This window comes from Scophthalmus maximus, chromosome 9, assembly GCF_022379125.1.
Source record: "Scophthalmus maximus strain ysfricsl-2021 chromosome 9, ASM2237912v1, whole genome shotgun sequence".
Classification (NCBI taxonomy): domain Eukaryota; kingdom Metazoa; phylum Chordata; class Actinopteri; order Pleuronectiformes; family Scophthalmidae; genus Scophthalmus; species Scophthalmus maximus.
The window spans coordinates 21,132,107-21,147,820 of NC_061523.1; the positions used below are offsets into that span (position 1 = coordinate 21,132,107).

Here is a 15,714-nt window from a genome sequence, read left to right on the forward strand (position 1 = left end):
TATTGGGCGACCTGGATAAGAATGGGCCGTCCTCAGTCTTCCGACAGTTCGGTCAGGTTGCTTTGACCGAGAGTCGGGAACAAGAGAGATGAACAATTCCATCCCACCTGATAACTATTGCTTTTTCTCTTTAACATGGAAACCAACAGACTGGACTTGTACTGTAATATTTTCCCCTCTTGTTGTCTTTCTGTGTCGTTGTTCCTGCGGCCGGACATCTGTTGTGTACAGCACGTTGTTCCGTCGGTCTGTTGTATGTGAAGTTGGATGCGGGTGATTATAAATTCTGGTGATTATATAAGTTCTCCACCTTTCAATTTGTGAAATACATTTCCGGCCACTAACGGATATGCGGATGTTTTTACCAGGCACAATTCACATGTCTGAAAAATTACATTCGGAGGAAAGTATGCAGGGATTAATATCCGCGTGATATTCGCAGCACGTCCGAATGTTTTGCATGAGGGCGCCGACCGAGCGCGCTGGCGCCTCAACTCGAGCACGAGAGCGCGGCGAGCATGAAAACCCTGCAGACGGGAGCAGTGATGTTAGAGCAAGAACACTCCCAACAACTTCCACTGAAGGAAAAGCCTGACGTGCCCTCTTAATATTCTCATCAAGATCATCTGTTTGGCGGAATATCAAAATGCAAATGCGCCGGCGTTTTGTTTTCCTGTTATTAATACATTTATGTGATAGCAGCTGCTTGCGAAAACATATTAATATCCACCACAAACCGGTGGGGGGGGAAATAACCTGCAAGGTTAACAGCTGCGGTGGCCGCCAACAGCTTGCTTTGTTAAGGCCGGCACGCACGCGAGGAAGCTCCGGCTCCCGGTCGTTCCCTTCTGCCCTTAAACGCTGGACGGATTGACAACAGCTGGCAGCTTTCCTGGAAAATATCACCCAGCTGCCCCCTTATTGGAGCGCCCAATAAGAATGTCCGTCCAATCAAATGCCAAGACAATGCAAATAACAAGAGAGAGGGTCAAACCTCCGACCCGCCGCCTTCTCAGGAACTGAATGAGTTTTGTGTTTTTGTTTGTTTGTTTCCCCTTCGCACACAGGACAAGGCCAGATTTTTTAAAGTTGATACGTTTTCTCCTTTATGTTCCGATGTAAATGATCAGTTCTTCTACACTTGGAGCCGATGCCGATATTAGGGAGTGAAATATTTCCGATACCACTATATCAGCTGATTATATATGTATATATGTATATGATATGTATGTATGTGTGTATATATATATATATGTATATACACACACACACACACACATATATATATACGTGTATATTTATATATATATATATATATATATATATATATATATATATATATATATAAATATATCCCTTGAAACATGATATTTTGCAGTTTAACCGCAAACTTGATTGTTAGTAACTAGAAATAAAAAGAAACACAAATACAATTTATACATATATGAATAATTTTTAAATAAAATATAAAAATAAATGCATAGTTAAGTCCGTGAAAAAAAGTGTTTTTATATGGGGACAAAGGGAAACATAAACGCAAGATTCTGATATGTCTGTGAAAGGCTCATGTTGTATCAGTCGCACTCTAGTTCATATATCTAAAGGTCGTTTGGTCAAATATTTCGCTCACAATCATTGATAAATAAGTTTATGTCCATTTCACACCTTCAACATGATAAAACATTTTAAAATCTGACATTTACGAGACTTCCAATGGACAAAATCAATTTTTCTTTGTGTCACACACACACACACACAACACACAGTGTAAGATAAGAAGTACTTTGTTCTTGGCCTGTGCGTTAAAAGCCCTTCAGACTACTGTGGTATTTCAAAAAATAGATTTGGCTCGACATTTTGTGACTATTAAACTAATTACACTTGTGAAGCGGAACAATTCCACCGTCCTCTTTCTCTCATCCCGGTATATTACTCGTCACTGGTATATTAAGAAGACGGAAGGAGTGTTCCGACTCTGCCGACCTGCGTCCTTCTAGCTGAGGAAGTTCATCATTTGGGTTTTTTTGCTAACTGGTAATCCTGATATGCCGAAGATTTGACAATAATATAGAGGGTAGACAAAGTAAAACTGCGACCGTGTGTAGCCCAGCTGCAGAGCTGAACCATTTTGGATGCGGTGCCAATCAGCAACTTTGTTCAGCCATAAAAAAAGAGCTTCGGTATGTGAGCTTGAGGCGAGTAGCAGATCTCCAAAGAGACTAAATCGTCCGTGATCAAACCTGCAGGTGCATAAAGAAATAAATAAAGGAATGTACTTAATATGTCAAAGGAAACAATGTGGAAAAGTCATGGCAACCTTGACTCCGTGACAAAAAAGCAGCGCTGACAAAAAAAAAAGAAGCAAAACAGGAACAGCTGCTGTTACGGGCCGACGCCAGCAGGAATACGACGGGTATCATGAAGCGCAGGGTTTTTCAACCATGTGCGGAGCCATTTTTTTGTTGCAGTCTTTGCAACAACAAAGAAATCGCGTTCTTCGCGACTCATTTCTGCATAATTCCGTCTTCCCCACGGGTAACGCTTGGAGTCCCACTGTTCAGCATTCATAAGCAGTGTATAAACATTTACCCGAACGATTTATAACACAGCGTGTCGAGTGTGGATTAATGTGGGATATTTTTTCAGGGATTATAACAATTACTACTGTGCTTGGCTATACTGTTAGGAGCTCCAGTTGTCTGCTTACAACCTCTCATATACCCTTTTATTATGTGTATACACTGTCTATAATGCCACTACACTATTTGCCCAACACTTATGTCACCCTGTGACATATGACTTTCAATTTCCTCTCTGTTATATTGAGATTATACTTGTGATACTGATGTCCGGACATATTCCTGAACTTTTCTGGAGCGGCTGGGCTGTAAAACGTAAATGTTTGCAAATGTCTCTCCGAAAAAGTTTTTGTCCGGAAAAAATGGGTCATGACATTTTCTGGAGTTCATGTCGGAAAACAGCTACAGTATATATATATATATATATATATATATATATATATAAAGTAATAGACTTTCACTATTACTAACTAATAAGTTAATTAAGTTGATCGCCAGGAAACTTTTCCACAAGTCTGTAATGATCATTTAGAAACTCAAGATGTCCTCGAGGTCGTTCATCAAGCAAAATCCAGTTTCTGCGGTCTGATCATTTGCTGCCTGTTCATGAAATCTTTGGCTCCTGGACTTTTGGTTGGAGACAACATATTGGAACATTGTGTTTTGAAATAGGTTTTTTTTGGGGGGGGGGACTTCGTGACGCAATTCCAAAAAAAAGGAGGTACCATGCAAAACTCAACATCATAACAGAAATGTACAATTCCTGTCAAAGAATATGAAAATATAAAAGCTAATATTCTCACAGTAAGACTGCGGCGGGTCAAGGACGCAGTCTTTATGACATTCAGTATGAACTGAAGTCAGTTTCTTCTCTCTTTTGCCCTCTTCTGTAATGTTGCCGTGCGTCCATGTCCGGCTCCCTTGCTGATTTCCTTTGAACTCCTCTCCTGTGGGGTTTGCTGCCCCCCCCCCCCCCCCAAAAAAAGGTCTCGGCAAAACATATGACTCCTCGCGCCGTTTTCGCGCCCTCGGCGGAGCATCAACAAGCTTCAAAGCCCACAAGTGGCGCCTGACCTCGCCGAGCGCCGTCCCTCTAACGCAGGTCAGGCCGTGCGGATGGAAGTGTTGCACCGCGGGGGGCCGCGACATCTGAAAAAAGCGCGGGGTCCGGTGAGAGCTACGCGTGAGATGCGTGTGACTCGCGTGCAGACTCGCTGTTCGGGATCCCCAATTACCAGGCCAGGGAAAGTGCAACGCGCCAGCAGACCGCTCCGGAAACCCCAGAGACAGATTTCTGGCATTTCTGGACAAAAAGGTCAAAGCTAATTAGCGCGTGAGATCCTTTTTTTTTTAAAGGGGAAGTAACGGGCAGGAGATTGTTTTTCCTGGGAAAAAAAAATTTGAATAAGAAGGGTACGCACGCGAGTCACAACCCCTGGTGCCGCAAACATCACTGATGAGGCGGTTGTGCTCAACTGCTAATCAACTGGCGCATGGTTTTAATAATCAATAAATGTTGGTCATTTGTTGAGCATTGCATAAAAGGAGATGCGCATTTTCACGGATTTATGTGATTCATCACCGTAAATCTTTGGGGTTTGGACTGTGAACAAGGCAAAACAAGTCATTTTGAATGGTTTCTTTTGTCTGATTAACATGCCCAAATATTCAATAAAATAAACAATTTGCAATGATTCAAAGAGCAAAGAAGAGAGCGCTTGGATCCCCCCGTACGAGCGGCAAGAGAGAGTGAATATTAGTTTTGCCCTTCATTCATCACCAAAAAAATGGCTGATGATTGAAGATAAAATCAATCCTTTCAGCAGTGATTAAAACCATTTCTCAGCTGCAGCCCTGGTATCGCAGCACGGAGAAGAAGGAATCAGGGAGAAAATGACTCCGGAGTGGACAGGGCCGCTGTTCCCGCTTCCGGACCACTGGCAGTAGAATCGCCACTGCTTCCCCTCGCAGAGGCTCCATCGTCGCGTCGCGGGTCACGAACCGCTGAGAGGCTCGCGCGCGGATGAATTATTAAGAAAAGCCATTTTGCATATACGTACAAGTTTTGCGCGCCGAGTCCTCCACAAAGAGCGAAGAGATGTCCTCGTCCACGCCCGCCTCGTTCTTGGCGATGCAGGTGTAGGCGCCGGTGTCCTCGAAGTGGACGTTGCTGATGTGCACCTCGCTTCCATTAGCTGTCGGGGGGGGGGGGGCAAAAAACGCAGGAGACACAAGACATGTTCACTTTCCCAGAGCGAGACCAGAGGGCGACTTCATGCTGCTCTGTACACGTGAGGGAAAGAGGTCTGTTTCGAGGGAGAATTCATGTGCCGATCTGACCCCTGAGTGCATTGGTATCAACATCACAGCAACCATCCACCGCGTCTCTCCGGGAACTCAAGCGGCCGACCGGCGTCAGGCCGAGCGCCTCTCGCCGCTCGCACATCCGTCGGAGGGGAGTCGGCGTGAAACAGAAAAAATACATGCGCTGAGGTCCACGTTCACTATCAGTGGACTGTGTCCGACGCTTCATCTCCGCGTAGATTTTAAGTAGAGTGGCCCAGCCCTATTGTTTTTTTTTTAATACGTACAATTAAATTTTTACAAACAGTTTTAGTGAGAATACACAATAATCACGGTTGTATAGTAGCGGTGATAGTGACATTTATGTCAGCGGTAGTAGCAGCGATCGCAAAAGCAATTGTAGCGGTAAAGAAAAAGAAAAAAAAATGTAGTAAAATGATAATGGAAGCAATAGCGGAGGCAATAAAAATATACAAGTGTACACGCGGTGAGCGGTAAGCCCCCTCGACTCCCGTACCTTGCAGGGTGAGCTGCTTGGACAGTTTGGTCGCGATGTCCATGCCGTTCTTCAGCCAGGCCAGCTGCGGGCGGGGAAGACCCTCGGCGTGGCAGCGCAGGCTGGCAGTGACGCCCGGCTCCCGCGCTTGGCTCTCCGGGTAAACCCGGATGACGGGAGGAACTGGGGGGGGGGGGGTGAAGAGGGGGGAGAAGAAGAGGAAGATGGGTGAGTCTGAGAAAATGAATAGAATGAGCTCGCACAACCGTACACGCCCGTTGATTACATCAGCGGAGAGACGCAACCTAATTGAATGAGAAGTTTTTCTTGAAAAAAAGATGCCAAGTCCTGAACTCGTGGCGTCGCACCACTCTCTATCAGTGGGAATCGAGTGTATCTTCAGCATTTGCCGAATACCTTTGGATAAGGTTAACATGCTCCAACAAACGAGATAGATAAATACGGGAGGGAACCTCCGGTAGAATTGTTATCGATTTCGCCCGGTGGCCATTGATTTCACGTAACCATTTTGTCAGGGGAGGAGATGAGAGGACAGAAGCAGACAAAACTAAATGTGTGAAGAGGAAGAGGAAAAAGCGCGAAGACTAAATGTCACAAAAAAACCCAGAACAACTGTTACACATTTTGGCACATCACTGTGCCGCTCTCACTTCTTTACCCTACAGCAAAAACAAACAAACCGGGAGGGGGGGGGGGGGGGGGGGGGGGGGGGGGGGGGGGAGACCCCTCTCCTACTGTACTTCCAAGAACCGTGAATCAACATGAATCAATAAAGCACACAAATGCATTAATAATATGCATTTATGCATTGGCAGAAAAAAATATGCCACAAGTTTTGCTGGGGGTGGGGGGGGGCAACTTATTAGAGTCTTGCTCCAGAAAACATTGGGAAAAATATCAAAAGACTGAATTTGAATAATCCTTTAAAAGGAAAAAGCCTTCTCTCTCTCTCTCTCTCTCTCTCGCTCTCTCTCTCTCTCTCTCGCTCTCTCTCTCTCTCTCTCTCTCTCTCTCGTAGTGACTGAAACTTGGATAGTGACAAAGCACTGTAAAACATATGGCAGCGTGATTCATTCCACAACAGCCCGTCACATATATACGCATGACCACCTGGCAGTGCTCTAAATAGGGACGTCGAATCTCTCCATCGTGCCATCTCGAATCGGGGGGCCCACGGAGGAAGCACCTCAGAGAGGTGAGCGCGAGGACGGAAGGCGAGAGGCCCCCTATTGGCAGAGGCGGAGGAGGCAGACGCGCGGTAGGGACCATTTCCCGGCGGGGGCCAACCGGGGGGGTTTCAGAAGAAAGTCTCTGCTCAGCCAGGTGAGCGAAAGGGACCGGAGATGGCCGCACGCCTACAGCTGGTAGCCGCGCCGCTGCCGGGCGCGTTGGCGCGCACGTCACGGCCGACTGCCAACGCGCCGACCGCAGCGGGGGCCACCGAGGGCCCTCGTGGCCCCCCGGGTTACTCTGCCAATCGCGGCCACGCAGACACTCCGGTGTCGCCGGCGGCCCTCAGCAGTAACAAGGCCGACTGAACACGGGCACACGGAGACACTTCATTTGTACGATCTTTTCACTGACGACTATTACTCACGCTTAATTTCCTGTCACATGCCCACGGAGGCAGACAAAAGCTCGGGCCCCATTTCATTGTGTGTGTGTGTGTGTGTGTGTGTGTGTGTGTGTGTGTGTGTTTGTGTGTGTGTGGCTCATCATCTTATAATAGATTTATTGTCCTTTCTTTTATTTGCTTCCGTAACCACTATACTAAATCACTGTGTAAATAAAGATCACTTGAACCCTCAGCTGCATCTGTAAATCGATCCTTGATATGATGTCATTAGATGTGTTCTAATACGTTCTACTCTTGTGGTTATGATTGGGGTTTTTTTTGGCATATCCTGTTTCAGAAATCTCTAACTAGGATATTAAGTGTAAAATGTTCTGGCTCTGAGAAATCTATCCAGGTATAATGCGACATAAAGAAAAACATTGTATTTAGTCGGTGAAACTAAAGTATAACTATGATCTACATATTAAGAATGGAGGATACTGGTATGAGAGAATTAGAGCTGAATCTATTGGTCAATAAATTGATTAGCTGATCAACAGAAGGTTTACCAAATGTTAAAGACATGTTTTGATGAATTAAAATGTAATTCATTTTTTGGGGGCAAAAATGAGTTTTGCGTGTCTATTTATATTTGCTGCCTTTCTTTAACTTACATGACAGTTAGGTGAATAAGTTTGGGTTTTGGATCGGCTGCTTTTTGAAAAAAAACTATATGAATAATTCACCTCTGACCTCAGAAGGAAATAATATGCAGATTATTCAATAGTGAAAACACGTAGTTGCATACTAAGAATTACTTTCATTGTTGCTTCTGGTCTCCGTTGCTGAGGATTTAATGAAGAAGCTGAACGTGGTCGGTAAAGAAATTACATATTTTCCAGATGTGAAACAGAAGCGAAAGTCAGAAGCGAAACCGCGCGCATGCAGATAATGAGATATTTGGAGGATGTGCGTGAAACATGTGCACAAGAGCGGGAGCTGAGCATCCAGGTTTTTATTCATGTTCAATTCAAACGTCACATGATCCAAGACCCCAACCGTGACACTGGAGTGACGGTAAACACGCTGAATATGATTATGAAATCAGAAGAAAAAAAAAAAATCGACTTTGTCTTCTCTCTGGCACTGAGTGGCAGGATGTGTGTGTGTGTGTGTGTGTGTGTGTCTGTGTATGTCGTCATGGCAAAACATGGGATGTACTAGTTTCTTTTTCCTCTTTCCTCCTGGCATGAAATCACCACAGCCTATTAATCAACAGCCGTAATAGTGCGAGCGTGGATCGACCAGGTTCCCCCGAGCGCCTCATTAATAAAAACCTCTCAGGCAATCTCACAAAGTTACATCAATTAGTGTGTTGTAATTAAAACTTGGGACGTATCCACGAGCCTTTTTTTTTTTTTTTAATTCAAAAAAAATAAAATAAAAGATGTAAGTGTAACTACCACAGCGGTCAGTAAGAGTGAGGGAAGGACACTTCGACGACACTCGTAACGCAGTACACACTCAGCAGCAAGCGCTATTTTTTGCACGGATTCGCTGAATATTTATCCTGCTCTTCGTTTTCTACCATAAATGTGTAGCATTGGGATGAGATCTGGTAACTCGGGAGGTTCCGTGAACGTCCCCGCCGTGTTCGTGGAACCGGTTGGAGTCACCTTACGCTTTGTGCCATTATCAAGCGAGACGCCATCAGGAGACGATGTCAATTATGGCCATTGAGAGATGCGCAGGTTGCGGCCCGCTTGGGAGAAAAAATGATCAGGGTCAACCTGCTGCTTGTCAGAGGGTAAAATCTGAACGGGAAATGCGTGTGTACTGGTTTAGTTTTGTGTGATTGATGACAACTTTCAGGTACTGGAGATCAGGACGAACACAGTATATAGAAATATCTTCTGATGCCATTGAGACGGATAGAAAATGGACCGCATTACACGGAGCTCAAGCCCCATCTCATCTCGTACACCCCTTTCCTTGGGGGCAAATTGCCTTTCGTGATCGGAGAAGATGGAACCGGTCGTCACTCTGCCTACCGTCCAATCGCGGCCCGCGTTGCGCCGCGGCGGCAGCGCGACAGGTTACAGTGGAAAGGTGTAGGTGCACCGCGTGGAGGTGTACTTACGCGGTAAGTATAAGTGCAGGTCTAATCACGACTGAAAAGAATGGGTATTTAGGGGTCGGCTCGGGCAGAGCAGGAGTCGGGGCCGCTCGGCCGGTTCCGTGGACATAATTGAGTTCACATCTGCGACGTGAGGGGGCTCGGTTCCTGCCGCAACGTCACTATCCAAGGCCTCGTTTTCCCCTCAAAACTAGGTTCTTTGCAGGTATTCCCCAAGTTCAGCATGACATGGCTTCATATACCGACTCTGGCGGGGGAAAATACAGCGGCCTCAGAGTGTATGAAAGATTTTATTTGCTGTAAAAATTGTTAAATTCACACGGAGCGCATCACCTCTCACCTCATTCCTGAGCCTTCAAAAGCTGTTTAAAATGCTGTGACGCCACAGTTACTGTATAGAGTCGCATGACAAATCTTTTTTTTTTCCACTGGCAGGTATCCACCGTGAATATTTAGTTTCATTCCCAGAAATAAAAGAAAAGACTGCCGTGTCAGTTACAGGCCACTGCTGTTACTTTTTCCAACAATTTCCATCCACTGCCCACAGAGCTCAATAAAGACAAAGGTCTTTGCCGGGCTGCTGCACACATCTATTAATGCTTTTGCAGCTCTAGTACTTGTCACTGATAGACAGTCATAGAGTGGGAAAAAATGGAAAAGAATTAAATGTAGAAAACGGTGGAATTAAATAAACTGTAGGATGAAATAAAACGGTCAAAGAAGACTCTCTGGGGGGGAAAGTACAAAAAAACCCCACACAAGCCAAATGGGCTTTTTTAGTCTGTCGACCACTTCAGGTGCTTTATGTCTGATCCACAAATTCACACAGACGTGAACACACTGTGAACACATCCGGATGGATTCGTGTCTTCACCCCAGAGTACAAGACTGTCGTTAAAAATCATTTCAATAAGAGAGGGATTATCGATATGATCGTTTTCTTGGACACGTCCGATCTACACCGAGGCGATGACGTGCCGCAACTGTGGCCAAGATAGATTTCCCCGAGGCACAATAAAAGTACAACGCGGCGACGCATCCTCGCCACGGGTTAAGCGAGAAGCGCCCACATCAGGACGCCCACAAAGACAATGCAATGGAGGCAGTGAACAAATGAATTCTATTAGAAAAAGTCCTCCCGACTGTTTAAAACCCCCTTTTATTCATGAAGTCAATGTGAAGGGATTTTCCAAACGCTGCGTCCATCTTTAAAGGGACGAGAAGTTTTGAAAGGATCCCGTACTTTGCTTGAAGATATCAGTGAATGTTTTGTGTTCTTTTACACTAAATCGGCATTTTTCACCAGGTCCCCAAAGATCTTATTAGCTACAGGGAATCCTCGAAACTCTATATCTGCTTTTTTGGTGCGGTTGTGCATAACTCGCGGGAACCATTACCACCTCCTTTGCTCGGACAGTCGGCGGAAAAAAGAAAAACAAATCAAAGGAGAGAGCCGGTCGGCGGGATTTTTCCGCTCAACACTCGATCCGGGCGAGATGCGAAAGAAGTCTGATGTGTTTCTGAGAGTGTCAGGAGAGCCACTGCCAGGAGAATGTGACGCAGCGGGGACGACGGCTCCATCATAAAGCTCCCCAGCCACCCGTCAATCACCCAGCGAGGCTCCGGTCGGCCATGGCGCCCGAGAAGATGAGCAGGCGTTCACACATACACACACACACACACACACACACACTAACACACACACACACACACACACACACACACACGGCAGGAGACGACTTTGCCGTCACACCACTGGGAGATTTCCAACTAAGCCCTGGCAGACTCGTTGAAACTCTTCAATCAAATTGAACTTGTGGTTGTTGCTGAAGAAAAAAAAAACCCAAAAGAAGCCGCGGCAGTCGCGACCACTGGATTGTGGTTGACGGCTTCCGCCCTCCCGGTTGTGATCACACTCTCGAGCGGGTGCCATGCCTCCCGCGGCGCCGCGGCACGAGATGCAGCCCGGACGAGAGTTTTGTCCGAGAGCACAGAAAAACCAATGCATTGCAATGTCCATCACGGAGCTGGCGCAAGGGAACTTTTCAAGGGGTGAAATGGAAAATAAAAAGAAAAGTGCAAACACTGGACCGGCTGGGGGCTGTTCTGAAACGGATCTGGGACAGAAATCAAGGGGCGTTATGGGTCTGCGTGGGGAATGCTGCCGTGTCCTGTTTGTATGCCCTCTCTTTTCCACCTCGAAAGAAGTCTCATTTTGCACAGCTTGGGCTCCTGCTCATGTGTTTCTTTGATTTATTATTGCCTCCGCCAAGGAGGTTATGTTTTCACCCCTGTCCGCTTGTTTGTTTGCTTTGCTGGCTGGTTCGTCAGCCGGATTGCTGAGCGTATTTCCAAGGAACTCAGCGGACGGGTGGGACATGGACCAAGAAGGAGCCCATTAAATTCTGGGTCGGATCCAGGACATTTTTTTTCACCCTTCTTCCAAACGTGGCGGCTTCCTGACGTTTTCGCCACCTTCCGTGGGAATAATTCAGGGATCTTGATGAAAGAAAAAACAATGTGACATATTTAGGTGGACTGATATCTATGAGTGTGTGCTATAATATGTGCTACACAGAGCGAAGAAAATATGAAATCCTTTTTTTTTGTGACTTGGGTTGGGTTAATTGAGGTCTTGAGGTATTTGTATAAGGAACATTTCAATATCTAAGTCTAACTGTCTGTGCAAAACAAACTCATATAAAACAAAAACTGATATAAGCTTTAAGAACAGCTGGAATCTAACTTCCAAGTAGTAAGCAGATGTGACCACAGCTCAGATTATGACTGAAAATCTCTGAACACCAACAATAGATTTCAGATTTAAATTGTTCCGTCCCATGTATTATCCACTTATGGCTTGACATGTTTAGTATGACCCGTCAATGCCTAAAAGAAAATACATTTTCCTCGTTGTTACCCGAGCTCCTCTGACAAAACCGTGACCTCCCCTGGTGGCCAAGTCCCCGAGACCCCAACCAGACACTCCACGTCCGCCCCCTGTGTCTGCACTGCTTCACGTCGCTTGGATACAGCAACGCTCCACAAATTGCAGTCCTGTGTGGGCAACCCTCTCTGTCTCTCTCCCGGGAAAACTGCCACACAGCAGCATTCTGCAAGGGACTTGTCAGAATCCAAACGGACACCGAGCGACTCTGGGGAAAAGAGACAGTCCGAACCCTGATCAAGGATTCTGGTTCCAGAACATCAACACGAGCCCAACTATATCTACTTGGTATTTCTACCACATCTATTTGCTCTGGCCCCTTCCTGCTGGATATATGACATTCCAGGTCCCAAGGGGCCAGTTTCACATTCTGGGATCAGCACATAAAGAACTCCTCTTCTTTCCCTGCCATCCACAGCTAACCTTGCAGGGGATGGGCCTAAATGGTGGCGTGTCGTGCATTACTTCCCAGCACTGCCCCATGGGTAAACGCTTGGCCACCAATTGTACCAGTACTATTTGAGTCACTCTTAGTGTGGATCTGCTCACCTGGAAGACCAGGAGCTGTTAACCCCAACAAGATGGCAGCCATGAACATATATACAAGAATGAGTTCGAAAGTAGTTATTCAGTTAATGTTTGTGATATTTTATTTACTGTATGAGTAATATATCACTCATAAATTAAACCATCTAAAGTGCTACCAGGAACAAGTAAACCAAACATTAGGGCCCATATTGTATTCCTCATCAGCACTACTTACATTCAAATTAATTCGATTTTCAAAATGAATGTAGATTTCCGTCGTCCACCTACCCAACGCTGTGTGAATGTGTGTGAATTGGTGAATGTGACTTGTGCTGTAAAGCGCTTTGAGTGGTCAATAACACCAGAAAAACGCTACAGAAATAAAGTCAATTTTCCATGTATTTTCCCAGCTACAGAACTGGTCGGTGTATTCGACGAGTCAACCAAGACTTTCATTAATTTGCCTCAAACAATGATTTGTTTTCTGCTAAAGTGGCCGGGAGAGTGGACAAACCTCAGCTGCAGTACAAATTAGATGCAACGTTATTGATTCCAGGGTGGGTAGAGATGGTTCAATGCAAAATGAAAGAAGGGGCCATAGATAAAAATAAAAAAGCACAGACACAAACAAATAACCCCAGAATACCGTAAAAGCATCTTCAAGATAATAGTCTCAACTGTATTGTCTTCACAAAGTTGTGGCAAAGGATGAATATTGACAAAAGAACATGGACAATACACAAAATGCATGTGTAAAATCCATCAAGGCCACACACTGCATATGAAGTCCCTTACAGTACAGAAACCCCTCAGCTCTCTGCTGGCTTCACAGGGAAATCAAAAGTTCCTCTAAAACCATATCCAGTCTAAATTCCCTCGGCTCTTCTGAATAAAACCCTAAACAATACGTATCAGGGATCTCTGGTGGCTGCAGAGTGACGGACAGCGCACTGAATCCAGTTTTCTCAGAGTTCCCCCGCCCTTTCAACCGTTTTCTTAATTGAGTTTAAGAAAAAACTCTCTTGAGTCATTGCAGGTAGACAGCGCGTCCTAGGCGGCTGAGTACGTGAAATTCATAGTCTGCAGTAAAAAGGTCATCTGGAAGTTTCCGGTATCAATTACGACCAAAAGTCACCGGTCTCACGGGAGTCAGTCTGTATCCATTAAAACACAATACTCGGTATAATAAGACCCGCATATGATTACAATTAACCTCAGAGTAATCTTTTAGACGAATGATAATGAACCAACTGTCTGTCAACTGTAATGAAGATGTTGGGCATTCTGCGTCGACACATCGTGGCTTTTTTTAATATTCAGTTCATTAGAGACCGAGTGGGAGGAGGTCGTCTTATTCACACAAGCTCGACCACTTCACCCTTGCCCTCCCTCTCCATAGTGTCGCAGGATTCACCTGGTTGGTTCGCCACGAAGCCTGAAAGATGTTCCAAACCAATTAACAGGAAGAGGAACACTCGCATGTACGATAGCACCAAAGCAGACTGTTGTGTGTCCTGAAACTGTGATTGGTTGATGTCATAATGCCAATGAAACATCAAGCACCAGGCCCGCCCACTCTCAAACGTTAAAGCAACGTTTACATCCAGTCAAATGAATGTTTAATATTATCAGCACCAAAATAGGATCTTAAGAGGTAAGCGTTATATTTTATATATATAAAAATTTAATTAATAAATTTAATATTGCTGCAGTTTCAAGTCCTGTAGGGTACAACTAACCCTACAGGACAAGTAACTTGCACAAAAACAAAACTGTTTGTTGGTTGACTTTGAAATTCATAATCAAAGTTGACGAAACGTAAGCTATGACCTGACCTTCAAACAGAAGAGCACAGCAAATCAGAACCCGAGGTAAAAGGGAAAGCAAAGCAGCTGGAACACCATGGCAATGATGGAGTGCAACCAAAATGCTTTGGATTATAACTTTAAGGAATGATGTAAAACATTAAAGGCTACTTTAAAGTAGTAACAAGAGACCTTGCGAGCCTTACAAAAGTCAGTAAATATTCACAACAGCAAAGTTATCCGTCTTTTTAAGTTGACGAAATCTCCCATGAGCGACAGTCGCAGGCGGATTCCAAAATACAACAATAGTAAAAAATAAAAAAAGATTTTAAGTTCTTAAGAGAGGAAAGAGACTTGTAGTTGATGGTTTGGCAGCCACCACTGGGACCGGTACGATACAGCAGATAAGAGTTGAGGGTAAAATTATTTAAAATAACAAATACCTGTTAGTGTGTGCCTCTTACCGTTGACTTGAAGGGTATGGGTCTGAAAGAGTTTCTCATAGCCGTCGGCGTGACAGGTGTAGTTGCCCATGTGGGTTGTTGTCACCTTGGTGATGTACAATGAGCCATCATCCCCAAAGTCCTACCAGACATAGACAGGGGGGGAAAAAAAAGAGTTGTGATGAGTTCGAGAAAAGTAGCTTTTTTAACTTGAGAGCAGCAGTGACGTTTCTTTTCGGGATGGGAATGGACCGTTTCAGTGGGAGTGCAACAAGCCCGTAGTGTGTGCAGATGGGAAGATAAACACGTTTCATGGCATTCGAAATGAAAAAGTACAACAACAATCCAAAAAAAAAGGCACATTGTGAAGCAACGTCCAAGTGAAAAGCTGAAGCCATTCAGAAAACAACTGAGGAACATAAGAGTCAGTAAGTGGAACATGGAATTCATCCATTCGGAGGAAAGTGATCTGATGGGAAGGGAGGCTGATAATTGATCGGTGTACAGATGACGCCTGCTCATTCAATGGCCATTGTCGCCGAAAATAGCGACGCGTGGGTTGATTTACATGCGGGGCAAACAAAAGATACACAAACCATGTTACACACAGCGTCTCATGTGACCCATTTAGAATAACAAAAACACTAAACTGTAATTGAAAAGTGTGAACGAGTGTAACGCCAACTGGAACACGATTAATGCAAGCCGGGATTATTATTTTTTATGAAGCCAGCTAAAAAATGTAAAGCAAATTAAATGAATAAATATTAAAAGAAATTTTCTTTAAAATTGTGCCGGACAGGAAAAGAGAGCAACGGAATCTAAATTATTCAAGCTGTGGCAGACAAAGGAGCCCCCAAAAGCTAATGAGCCCGCTGACGGCGCGCCGCTGTGATGAA

General features: G+C 44.9%; 1 protein-coding gene across 4 annotated transcripts in view; it reads right to left on the bottom strand.

Annotated features, from left to right (window-relative positions):
* fstl5 (follistatin-like 5) overlaps positions 1–15,714 on the bottom strand; it is a 144,932-nt gene that overhangs the window by 26,028 nt on the left and 103,190 nt on the right. For all 4 annotated transcript variants that reach the window (XM_035650292.2, XM_035650291.2, XM_035650290.2 and 1 more), the window contains 3 exons: positions 14,837–14,957; positions 5,401–5,562; positions 4,640–4,774 (listed from right to left, as the gene is read on the bottom strand). In XM_035650292.2, the coding sequence (XP_035506185.2) occupies positions 4,640–4,774; positions 5,401–5,562; positions 14,837–14,957 (418 nt within the window). The remainder of the gene's footprint in view (positions 1–4,639; positions 4,775–5,400; positions 5,563–14,836; positions 14,958–15,714) is intronic.